We start from the raw sequence: 12,735 nt of genomic DNA on the forward strand, positions 1-12,735 counted from the left end.
GTTAGGGCTGATTTAGGACTGTCTCTGAAATTGCAGTAAGATGATGCTGTAGGTGGTTTCCTCAACATTTAAGCCCTTGAATAGGACCACAACGCCCAGATGCCCATTGAGGAAAGTGAAACATAATAGAAACTTCAATATAATTCTTGCCTGGTCTCCTCTAGGAGTTTCGGAATGCATTATTATGGGCATCCCAATGAACATTGGAACTGGACTTTTCAAGCTGCTGCATAAAGCTGATAAGGAAGCAAGCCCCCCAAGAAGGCCTTTGATTTTTGACAACCCTGACTTCCATATTCTGCTTACTACATAGCAGCTGGACAGTGGCAAATGGATGGTATGTTGCAATTGGGCTACGTTTGCTGTATGCCTCTCTGAATGGAGTTTAAGGGGCTGGAGAAGGGAGAAATCACAGTGTGGGCAAGGGATCTCTTCCCCTAGCACATTGAATCCATAGTGAACGTCAGTTAGTCGCATTTGTTTTTAAAATCAAGAATTTTCTGTGCTATATTGAAAAGTTATAACATGGAATTATGGGACCCTTTTATGTTTGTTGGAGAGAATGGGCAGGATATATTTACTACGATTTTTGCTGGAAGCTGCAGTGATAGTATACACATCCCATCTGGAGTGAGATCTGAATTGGCCCATAGTTGTGTTCGATCAAGAGAAGCACTGTAATTAGCCCTTTGAAGCGCTGAAGATGAATGTTCAGCACAGCAAGAATTACTCAGTGGCTGGAACGAGACAATGATAAGCAACACTGATTTTATTTGTTAACAACAACAATTCACAAAGTGCTAAGATGTACACATTCCGGCAGCAAATATTCCTGCAACCTATTTCATTAGTGTACATGCAGACAGTCAAAGCTGCTTTGACACAGCTATATTTAAATGCATAGGAGTGGTTGAGGGAGAGCTGTTCATCACACCACCCTCTATTTCAGTAGGTATTTCTGGTGAACTGGATTGTACCTTCATTCATATGTGTCGTGCATTAAAGAAAGCTACAGAAATTCCTTAATATGTTAACTCTTGTTATATTGTTGGCAATCTTGGTTCAGTCAAGTTTTTAATATGTGATGGTACTTGGAACCCTTTTAACAATTTCACAACATGATGGGGAAAAGAGACAATGTGGACATGCCTGAAGACTGCATCTCACTCTTGAATGAAAAAGTATTAACCCTGCTGGCTTTCTGTCCAGTCTTACATGTTTAAATCTGTTATAAAATTGTTCTGCTTATCAAATGGGAGAGCATTTGACTCCTTTGCAGTTCTTTTTTGGGCTTGATTTAACATTGACTAAAATAAGCATTGAGTGCTTGTTTCTTGATAATGGAGTGGAAACTTTCCTCCAACCTTAAGTGACTCTTTGGAGGGTGGTTGGATCCACCCCACTTTTTGCAGGATAGAATGGGAAGAGTGAGCCAAAGAAAAATAAACTTGTCTACAGTAATAGAAACTAGTTCAGAAAAAAAAATGCAGGTATAAATTTACACTACCAAATCTTTCCTACAGATAGAGGAAAGTCTTGTGAAATACAAGAGCTATAATAGAAAATGCTGGGCAGTTGTGTTTACAGGCATGGTTGAAGCCTTTGAGAATGAGCATAAATCCTTGATGGACACTACAGACCAAGGGGAAAAAAGTAGTCGTCATGTAAATCTCATTCAATCTAATCTGTGTTTAGCAGGCCGAGGGGATAAGAGCCAATATATTTGCTCCAGTGTTGTCCTTTCTGACTTGAGGCCCTTCCGTGAGCCAGTAGCGTATCTGTACGTCCTGTCACTATTTGTTGCATGAGCATGTTATACCATTCAATATGGACCTTGCAGCCCAAAGCAGGAGTCTTCTTACTTTCATAAACTTGGTAAAACCTTGCCTTTGTATATATGCTGTTGATACGGATAAAGAGACTCCTCAAGATTTAAGTTTGGGTTCTTTTAATTGAAGAAAGCCATCTTAAAATTTGTTTTAAATATTCCTTAATAAAGTGTAACTATTTAAGTTTCTAGGTTCATTTTCTCGTACTTCCATACTTAATGTTTTTGATGTTTTCACACTAACATTTGTATATTTTCCTTACAGTGCCTCTTTGAAGTACATTTTATTTATTTTAGACTTATTTATAGTCCGCCTTTTTCACTGAGACGCAAGGTGCATTACACAGTGTAAGTCCATGTGATCAATAGCTGGGATATTCATTTGAAAAAAAATATATACAATTCAAATACAGGAATACAGAGATGAACCACAGTTGAAACAAACACAAGCAGCTTGATGTGGCCTATTAAACAAACGTGGAAACTACCCAATAAAAACATTTCTATATCCACAGACAGTACACTGTAGTGTAGTCTACAGTCCCTGTCTCTTACCTATCTTTTCTCTGAACAATTTCCTTACAGCATAGACCTGTTGTCTGAGACAAAAAGCTCTCCTCAATAATTCCATTTTGCTTAGTTTGGAGAAGGTTAAGTGAGTGGGCGCTTTCCTGACCTTTTCCGGCGAGCCATTCAACAAGATGTGGGCCACTACAGAAAATGTGCATGTGCAGACAGTTGTTGATTTTGCCCATTTGCAGGGTGGTATCTTCAGAAGGCCTTCTTCAGATGAACAAAGCTGCCATGGCTGACCATAGGGAGAGAGGCCGTCCATGGCAGTCAAGGCCATGAAGGGCTTTGTGATAGCCATAACCTTGAATTGAGCTTGGTAACTGATGGGCAGCCAGTGGAGTGAATGCAGTACAGGCATAATATGAATGCTGCTGGTAACAATCGAGCGGCGGCATTCTGCACCAGCTAGAGTCTCTGATTTGTCTTTGAAGAGAGACCTATGTAGAGTGCGTTACAGTAGTCTTGTCTTGATATTACCGTGATGTGAATCCAGGTGGCCAGATCAGCTATGTCATGGTAGGGGGTCATCTTACAGGCTAGTCAGAGTTGGGAGAAAGCATTTTTGCAGCTGCTTTTACTTGCTTCTCTAGCAGCAGGCAGGATCCAATATAACCCCTATGCTCTTAACCAAGTCCGCAAGGGTCAGCTGAAACCCATAGAAAGCAAGAAGCACAGTGTCCGTCAAGATCTCCATTTTCCCAAAAGGCATCACTTCCGCCTTGTCTGGGTTCAGTTTTAGCCATTTGGCCACAGGTTTCAGGCAGCCACTCAGGACCTTTACTGCATCACCAGGGGATTTGGATAGAGAGAGAGAGAGAGAGAGTTGGGTGTCATCCACATATTGATGGCATCCAATGCCATAACTACAAATGATTCGGGTCCTCTATCCGCGTCAACATGCTTGTCATCATAAATGTCGTATAGTATGAGGTCCATTACATTGACACAATTCTGGGTGCCAGCATTTGTACTGAATCCTCCTGCAAACCAAGAGGTACACATTGAACCATAAATCAGTATGTCTCCAAGTTACATATTTTATCAAGTGTACTTAATTGTTTATTCCCTATTGTGACTAATAATTAATAAAAGGTTTCCAGTTTGTCTTTTTGTTCTTGGAAGACGCTTGGTCTGTCTTCTCACACACTTGCTAAAGTTTTATGTAGTTGTTTAAAAAGCACAGGGTGCACAATTGAACCCTTTAAGACAAATTCCATGGAAAAGAGAAAGAAGAAGCGTTTGAAATCTGCCTTCTAGAAAGAAGCAGAACCTCAGCAAAGCACGGACAGGCAGCCCAGGGCCAGGAGCATCAACAGGGTTGTCTTCCTCCTGTATCTCGCCTCCTGTAGCTTGCCAGCTGGGACAGCAAGAGCAAATTTTGCACCAGACTGAAAAGTGTCTGGAGTCAAACTTTCCCCATAATTGACAAATTAGAAACTGGGTTAATATTTGCCAAGATCAGTGGAGTCTAAAATGTTTTTTTTTCTCCCAATGCAGCAATCTAGTACCTACCCTAAACAGGTGATTAATTATGCTGCTGGCTAGCCTTCCTCAGCTAGTTACCACCAACCAGGAATCTGATGAGGCCTGAATTTCTCTAGATATGTTCTGGTGAAATGAGCTGAGGCTCATCTAAGCAACTACAACTAGGAGTGGCCGATGACACAATTGGTACAGAGTTTGGGATCAAATGTGGCATCTAAATTGAGGTGGATGGGAGTGATCTTAAGGTACAAAATGTTTCTGTAAACAATGTGGTACTCGCAAGTCTTAGGGTCTATCTACCAGTCCGTAATTGAGCCACTGAATAACATTGTGTGGATGTAATGCTGGTGTGGAAATACAGCATCTTTATTGCCAGGACTGCCACAGTGTAGGGATTCAGCTGGATTCTAAGCTGCATTCAGTAAGGAAGAAAGCCACAATCCAAGAAAAGGGAGAGGCGAGTGCTTATAAAGCATAGCTGACTTACACCTCACAGACTACCTTATACTATAAAACTAGTATTGTATAAGAGACTGTATTGAATATATTGAAGCCCAGGGGGTTTTGTCTGGGAAAAGAGGTGGTGGAACTCAGTGGGTTGCCCTCAGAGAAAATGGTCACGTGATCACTTTCAAGAAGTTCCAGAACTCCGTTCCACCGCGTTCCAGCTGAAAAAAAGCCCTGTTGAAGCCATGCAAATGTGAATGCTAAACTATATGCTTCCAAATAAATTGTCATATAAATCTTTCCTCAGGTAACTATTAACTATCCTCTTCAAAGGAAGCATTAAATTATGTTGGTACTTTTAAAACAGTAGTGTTCTTCCCTCCCCGACTACCACCAGTAGTGGCTCCAGAGCCATTTCCACCAATCATTCAGCAAGCAAGTCTATCAAAATATGCCATAATTTAAAGGGCCTTCAAGCCAGTAAGTAATATTTTCCCACATGTATGTTTCTGGAAATATACCCAATCATGCATGTTAACAGTAGTACTTCAAGGAAGTTCTGTACCAGTGAGTACTCAAAACCACTGCACGGATGTTAACGCTGAATTCCTAACGACTACCCTGTACTGTAAGGCAGTATTTCTCTATAGTGAGCATGGAACAGGAGAGCTGTCACCTTGCCTGCTAATTTCCTCACTCTTCTGTTTGTTCTCTTACTTGACATGATTGCTGTCTAGATGAGGAGTGGGCACAATCAATATTTATTTCCATCCCACACCCAGTTTCCCAGAACAGTAGATGGGTTTCAACACTTATAAGCTGGCCATGAAGGAACCGGAGGGATAGGGTGAGCTCGAAGAAGAGGCCTGAGGGTGTCCATATCTGTTCATTAATATCAAAAATAAAATATGAACTTGTTAAATGGTAACTTATAAAATCCTTGTGTTTTATGTTGGGAAGGATGTAAGTAGCATGGAATTACTTGGCAACGGGATAATGAAAAAGAGTAAGCTTAGAAGTGGGTCCTATTTGATTAATTGCCCTAGAAGAGGCTCTTTGTTCTGCCTTGAGTACTGTGGCAAAGCAGGTAATACTTTCATGCCCTCCAACTTCCCCCCCGTCTCATCCCCTGTGTTAGCTGGCCTGTGGCCCTTTGGACCTATGGCCCTTTGACCTTATATCCTAGGGCTGATCAGACCCTAGCATAGGGCTCTGGCCTTGTGGGTTTGTGTCGAACATGAATAGACGGAAAGTCCCATGAAAGGATCCTTTTAGAACAAAGCTGAACGTTCTTGCATCCTATGCTAACCTCATTCACTCTCTCACTCTACTCAAGTTAGGCGGCCAGGCCCAATGATGGGTTATGAGGGCTATTTGGCAGGAGAGCTCCGTTGATGATGGAAAGTAGAACCCTGCCTGTCCTATCTCACAAACTCGTGGAACAACAGAAGCATCTGACGAAGAGAGCTGTGGCTCTCGAAAGCTTATGCTACAATAAAGTTGGTTAGTCTTAAAGGTGCTATTGGACTTTACTATTTTACACAGAACAATGCGGCTAAAGGTCTATTTCAAGGGATTATGATAATATATAAAAGCAATTATTTATAGAATACTAACCACTTTGTTTGGAAATTATCCTTCACTCATGTTTCCACTTTGTAGTTCACTGCTTACACAGCTGCCTGATTTGGGGTTTAAAAGAGGTTACTGAGTCAGTCCTTCCATCTGCCAAATGAAAGGTGGGTTAATTGATAGCAGCGATTCTGATAGGTATGGCTTGGAATAGATTTTTACATGCAGCCTTCAAATGTCCTTCCTGGAAATGACAGCAGAAATTAAACTCTGAAAATACTGGGAGTGGGGGTGGCTAAGAACTGGAAGACTGAAAATCAAATGCAAGAAATTCACAAACTGGGTCTTTGCCAAAATACATTTATTTCTGAAAGGTATAAATGTTTGTTGCTAAAATATTTATACCCTGCCTTAGATCAAGATGGTTTACCAAATATTAACAGAAGAATAAATGTAACAAAACCCCAACCACCCCCAATCTAATAAAATGGCTGCACCTTAACTTACCATTGAAAGCTCTGGTGTTATTCTGTTGTTAATAGCCTTACACCTTCCAAAAGTTTCCTCCAATGCCGTCCCCCTAACCTAAAGGAGTACAGGCCCTTGCTGGCCCATCTTTAGTAAGAGATATGTTGTAATTCACAACAGCTCATACCCTACCACAAAAATGGTTATTCTTACAGGTGCTACTGGATTCTTGCTCTTTTCCACCTTTAGTAAGGTGGCAAACTGAATACCGCAGCTAGTGTTTGGGCATATATTGACCAAATATATTACTAGATTTCCGCTTGTTTCCTTGTATTACAGAATGCCAATAGGTTACTACCCCTTATTTACTAATTTGGCAACACAGTATCAGTACTTTGCTTTTGTAAGCATCAAGGTTGAACAAAGATGCCTTTTGAAACTTCTGTCTGTCTGTTTGGCTGAAAATAAACTGCAACTGATGAGTTTTTGAGGACTAAAACAACATCCCCCCTCCACCCTGTACAATTTTGCTGCATTCCCTCACTTCTTTGTACATCAACGCAGAAGCTTTTTGTCCTCTGCATAATTAATCCTTTCTGGCCTTCCAGAGATGTGCTTGTATCATCTGTTCTTGAAGGGATGTTTTTTTATTTAAATCTTTGCATATCCCTGTTCTACAGTCTTCTGTTATATTTAGTGTTTCTCTCTTGCACAAAGAACTTTTCCACCCTCTGGCCTCAGCGCGGCTGTCACTGGTAGAGCCGACGCTTCCCCAGAGCAGAGTTACATCAACCATATTGTGCCACTGGCTGACTTTAATTCAGTCATGCAGGTTCATGCTGAACTCTTTCCCTTCAGGGCAATTTAACTGCTCAAGTCAGGGGGAAAAGGCTCCCTGTGCATCATGGGCTAGAACGTGATTGTCATCACAGCAATTACTTTTGACGGGAGTGGGTTCTGGCGGCAAATGACCTACAGTACAGGGAAGTGAGTTTGCGCTCAGTATGACAAAGATAGGAGGAGACCTGATCCTCTGGTCTGTGACGTGTTCCTGCATCTTCCTCATCCTGTACTAGAATATGGAACAGACCTGACAACACTATACAAAGCAAACGGGAAAAGGTACAGTGATCATATTCATGACCAGATCAGGCAAGTGTGGCTAGAGCTATGCTAATCTCTCCACGTATCACAGAGAGCCATGTGCATAATTACCATCAACTAAACAGCGACTGTGAGCCACCACACTAAACACACACAAAATAAGATACAAGAATACTAAACGTATAACCTTTCAATTGCCAGAGTATCTTTGTGTATGGTCTCTCTTTATTACTGCTGAACCTTAGCAAACGCATATCTGAAGAGATGGGAAGACTTGCAAGTCAGATCTTTAGCACAAAACAGAGTGCAAGTTTTCAAGTTCTCCAGAACTCTATCAGGAGGCTGGATGTTGAAAGATAAGTACTTTCTTACATTGCACATGTTAAAAGTAGCCTTCAAGCTGATCTCTGATGTTGCAAGAAACCTCTCTCTGTGCTAAGCGGGCGCCACCTGCCAACCACAGGGCAATAGCTTTTCCCTATTTCCTGAAACATGGGGCAGCTGCCAGGTTGAGGAATGGTGCTCAGAAGAGTCACAGGTGGCATTTCAAAGACCTATACGTGGCTCCCAAGTCACTGAATAAGTATCACTGATCAAGAGCAAATAGATAAAGGTACTGTGGTTCCACTCATAACTGGAGCAGGCAAGTATATTTTTATGTTAGAGATCAAGAGCAAGAAATATTTGTTAGGTTGAGGTTTCTAGCCAGAATGCATATCTACAGGTTGGGCAGCTGGTTTTTTTTTGGGGGGGGGGGCGGAGGGGGAATATTATTAGGTGGGTCTTTGCAGAAGATAATCCTTTATTTTTAATGTTATATTAATGTTGCGCATGTTGTACTTCATTTAAAACCTTAGGGAGAGGGCAGGGTGAACATCTAAATTAGAAATGCAAACAGTTTTTTAAATAACTTTTAGGATTGGTTCCTTTTGGATGAACTCCAGCCATTCCTATTACAGGCTCAATTGCTTGTGGATCATTTAGAACAGATTGGCAGGACTTGAAAAAGATTGTTCTGGCTTAACATATGACCCCACGGCATTATGCATATTGCCTACCCGACGTTCTTGAATGTTACATATATGCATTGAATTATTTTCTTGACTTGATAGATGCTTGCCACAATTAATCATGCTGGCTTGCTGATACAAACCAAAGTAACTGAGAGAATATCTCTCTCCCCCACAATTTATTTCCATAGTTGCCCTTAACTCCTAGACTACGTTTCTTAATTATATATAGCAAGTAGCGAAGTCAAATGCATAAAGAAGACAGTTTACTCTGTAAATTATATAAATCCCATGGCAGGAAGCAGAGATTCACTCTAAGCCTCCAAAGAGAAGACAATATGGGAGGAAGACTGCTGCTTGCCAGCTGCAACATCTAAGCTGGGCTCTTTTTGATAAACCTTGGGGGTGGCCAGAGGCAGGAACACGAGGGCTCTTGGCCCTTGCCTCTTAGCCTGTGATTCACGCCCTGTGGCCTTGGAGAAGCTGACCCACTAGAGTTAGCACTGGCCCAACCCAAAATTCAATTGGTTCCTTTTGTCTGTAAGCTGCATTTTTTAATATTGCATGTTGATCACATTTCAGTGTTGTAAGCCTATTTGGGTCCCTTCAGGCAGAAAAGCAGCCAATAAATATACAAACTAGCTAAGCCATGACTAAATGGTCTGTTTTGAACATGGATCTTCTGAGCTGCTGTAACAACAATGTGCATACCCAGGGGCCATTTTGTAGAAAAAGAGCTGCAGGAACTCATTAGCACAACTCATTTGCATGTGCCACACCCTTTGCCACCACCAGAAGTGTCATTAGCATAACTGATTTGCATATGCCACACCCCCTGACATCACCTATCCTGGCTGTTTTGGACCCAATCTTGGCCATTCAGGGCTGAAATTGGGCCCAAAATGGCAAAAAGGGGCTGGAAATGGCCAAAAAGGGGCCCAAAATGGTCAGGATTGGGCCGCTGTTGAGCGTGAGAGTGATCCGCCACTCATCAGAGGCCTGATTCTGGCAGTTTCGGGACCAATTCTGGCTGGTTTTGGCCTGATCTTGGCCATTTTGGGCCCGAATTGGGCCATTTTGGCCCTGATCCAGGCCAAAACAGGCCCAAAATGGCCAAAAATCAGGTGGGTGGGGCCACCTGGCATGTGACCTTTCTGGAGAACTACCGGAACTGCGTTCCTGTGTGTTCCCCCTCAAAATGAGCCCTGTGCGTATCCACACCAAGTGCCCTCTGACAAGGTGTCCCTTTTACATGCCAGGGACTTGTAAGGCATCATTGTTTGACCACTGAAATATGTTTAAAAAAAACAGGTTTTTACTTACCATAACTGTTGTTCATCTAGGTCTTCCGTGCAGGCACACATGGGACTGCGCACGCGCAGGCCTGCCGATCCGGACATTTCCAAGCTCAAAAAATTCACCACCAGGGGGCGCTCTCGCCTCCCACCGCGCAAGCGCGGCAATTTCCCGCCGAAAAACGGCTCCCAAGAGGCAGAGCGTCCCCCCACATACCCTCAGTTCCTTTCTCGCCGCTGTCTACAAGGAAAAAATACCAAAAGACTCAGCGGGGAAGGAGGGAGGGCATGTGTGCCTGCACGGAAGACCTAGATGAACAACAGTTATGGTAAGTAAAAACCTGTTTTTCATCTACGGTCTTCCAGTGCAGTCCCACATGGGAAGATTACAAAGCTTAACGCCAGGGAGGTGGCATTACCTAAGAAAAAACACAATTAGACACTGTAATCATGTCCTTTATTAATCTATTCAGTTATTTATTTATTTATTGTTAATGAAATTCACAAAAACATGGATTGCAACACTGCAGTTCCCACTAAAGACTCCTTCCTATCCAGGATATCCAAAGCGTAGTGCTTTATAAACGTGTCAGCCGAGGCCCACGTTGCTGCCCTGCAAATATCATGGAGAGGGACTCCCCTCAGCAGGGCCGCAGAAGACGCCTGCGCCCTAGTAGAGTGAGCACGTACACCCAGAGGGCAAGGTTGATTTGCTGCAGCATAGCAGGTCCCAATTGTTTGAACCACCCAACGAGAAATGGTGCAAGATGACGCTTTCTTACCCTTATTGGGCCCTGCGTAACACACAAATAAATTAGAGTCACGCCTAAATGGTTTCACCCTGTCCAGATAAAACAGGAGTGCCCTGCGAACATCCAAGGAATGCAACGCCCTATCAGCTTCCGTAGATTGGTCAGGGAAAAACACCGGTAAAGTAATATCTTGGGAAAGATGAAACCTTGATACCACCTTTGGCAAAAACTCCACCTTCGTCCTCAAAACAACCTTCTCTTTATGGACCTTTAGGTAAGGGGGTTCATGAGACAAAGCTGCCAATTCCCCCACCCTCCTGGCCGAGGTGATAGCCACCAGAAAAACGACCTTCTGAGACAAAAATCGAAGAGGACAAGTGGCCAAGGGCTCAAACGGTTTTCCCATCAAACGAGACAACACCAGAGGCAATGACCACTGGGGAACGATAGCTGTCACTGGGGGGAAGAGGTTATTCAGACCCTTCAGGAACATCTTCGCAATCGGATGAGAAAAAACCGATCTCTGATCAATGGGAGGATGAAAGGCTGAGATAGCCGCCAAATAGACTTTTACGGAGCTATTAGCCAAACCCCTCTGTTTGACCTCCCACAAAAAATCTAATATTTCCGGCAACGAAGCCTGAAATGGATGCGATCCCTTTTGTTGACACCACAAAGAAAACTTTTCCCACTTAAACACATATGACTGTCTGGTGGAAAAGCGCCTAGCGTTCTCTAAAAACATTAGTTACATCAACCGAAAAAAAGGGCCTTGTGTGATCAGCCAAGCTGTGAGCTTGAGCCTCTCGATATCGTGATGTAACACTCCCCTCCAAATCAGCAGGTCCGGCGCCGCCGGTAACTGAATCCACTGTGCCTGGAGCCTCCAGAGGGCGTGAAACCACGGTTGGCGTGGCCAAAAAGGGGCTATCAGTATGATCGATGCTCCGTCTCTCTGAATCTTGCTGACGACTCTGGTCAACAGCGGAAACGGGGGGAATGCATACATCAGGGGACCCGACCACCCAAGTTGAAATGCGTCCCCACGAGACCCTAGGCCTACTCCTCCCCTGGAGCAATACTTTTGGACTTTGCAATTCTCTTCCGAGGCGAAGAGATCCACTTCCGGGAACCCCCATCGGGAGAAAACAGCGAGCAGATATTTGTCCTGCAGGGACCACTCGTGATTGTCCCTGTCCAATCTGCTCAGATGATCCGCCATAGAATTCTCGGCCCCTGGTATGTGCATTGCCTGGAGCCACACCGAATGTTCTATGGCCCAAGTCCACAACTTCTTTGCCTCTGCACACAGGGACATGGACGCCGTGCCCCCCTGTTTGTTCACGTAAAACATTGCTGTCGTATTGTCCGTCAAGATCTGGACGGACTTGTTCTGTACCGTATCTGAAAAGGAAATCAAAGCGAGTAAGATCGCTCTCAACTCAAGCAGATTAATATGCTCAATACGTTCTAGTTCAGACCATACCCCATGAGCATACAATCCCTCACAATGAGCACCCCACCCCAACAGTGAGGCATCCGTTGTAATAGTGATTTGAGGTTGTTTATAACCAAACTCAACACCCTTCATAAGATTGGCGTCAGACAACCACCAATCCAGCGACCGCAGAACCTGTCTGGGGACGGAAAATTTCCTGTCCTGGGAATCCCGTTCAGGGGAGTAAACAGAATTGAACCACGTCTGTAGGTCTCTCATAAACAGCCTGGCAAGGGGGACCACAGCCGTCGTGGACGCCATACATCCCAACAAACCTTGAAGGAACCGTGCCGGCTGGTAACGGCATCTCCTCAATTTACGAACAAGGGTCTTAATCTTTGATGCCCTCTCCTCAGGCAGGAAACCCATGTTCCTAACACCATCTAGTACCACTCCTATAAAAAGGAGGGACCTTACCGGGGTCAATTTAGATTTCTTCTGGTTGACAACAAGACCCAACTGAAGACATACAGATAAGGTGAGGGCGATCTGCCTATCGACCTCTTCAGGGGAGTGTCCCACCAATAACCAATCGTCTAAATACGGGAAAATGCAACATCCCTGGAGTCTCAAATGGGCCACCACAACTGCCATGCATTTTGTAAATACCCTCGGTGCGGTAGCCAAACCGAAGGGCAAGACCCTGTATTGAAAAACCTTGGTACCACACGTAAACCGGAGGTACCTCTTGTGATCGGAAAAA

At 43.6% G+C, this 12,735-nt stretch overlaps 1 protein-coding gene across 2 annotated transcripts in view; it reads left to right on the forward strand.

Annotated features, from left to right (window-relative positions):
• The window catches only part of POLR3A (RNA polymerase III subunit A), a 43,565-nt gene extending 41,553 nt beyond the window's left edge, over positions 1–2,012 (forward strand). For both annotated transcript variants that reach the window (XM_054983633.1, XM_054983635.1), the window contains one exon: positions 165–2,012. In XM_054983633.1, the coding sequence (XP_054839608.1) occupies positions 165–313 (149 nt within the window). In that variant the 3' untranslated portion in view covers positions 314–2,012. The remainder of the gene's footprint in view (positions 1–164) is intronic.
• The last annotated feature ends 10,723 nt before the right edge of the window (positions 2,013–12,735 follow it).

This window comes from Eublepharis macularius, chromosome 6 (genome assembly GCF_028583425.1).
Source record: "Eublepharis macularius isolate TG4126 chromosome 6, MPM_Emac_v1.0, whole genome shotgun sequence".
Classification (NCBI taxonomy): domain Eukaryota; kingdom Metazoa; phylum Chordata; class Lepidosauria; order Squamata; family Eublepharidae; genus Eublepharis; species Eublepharis macularius.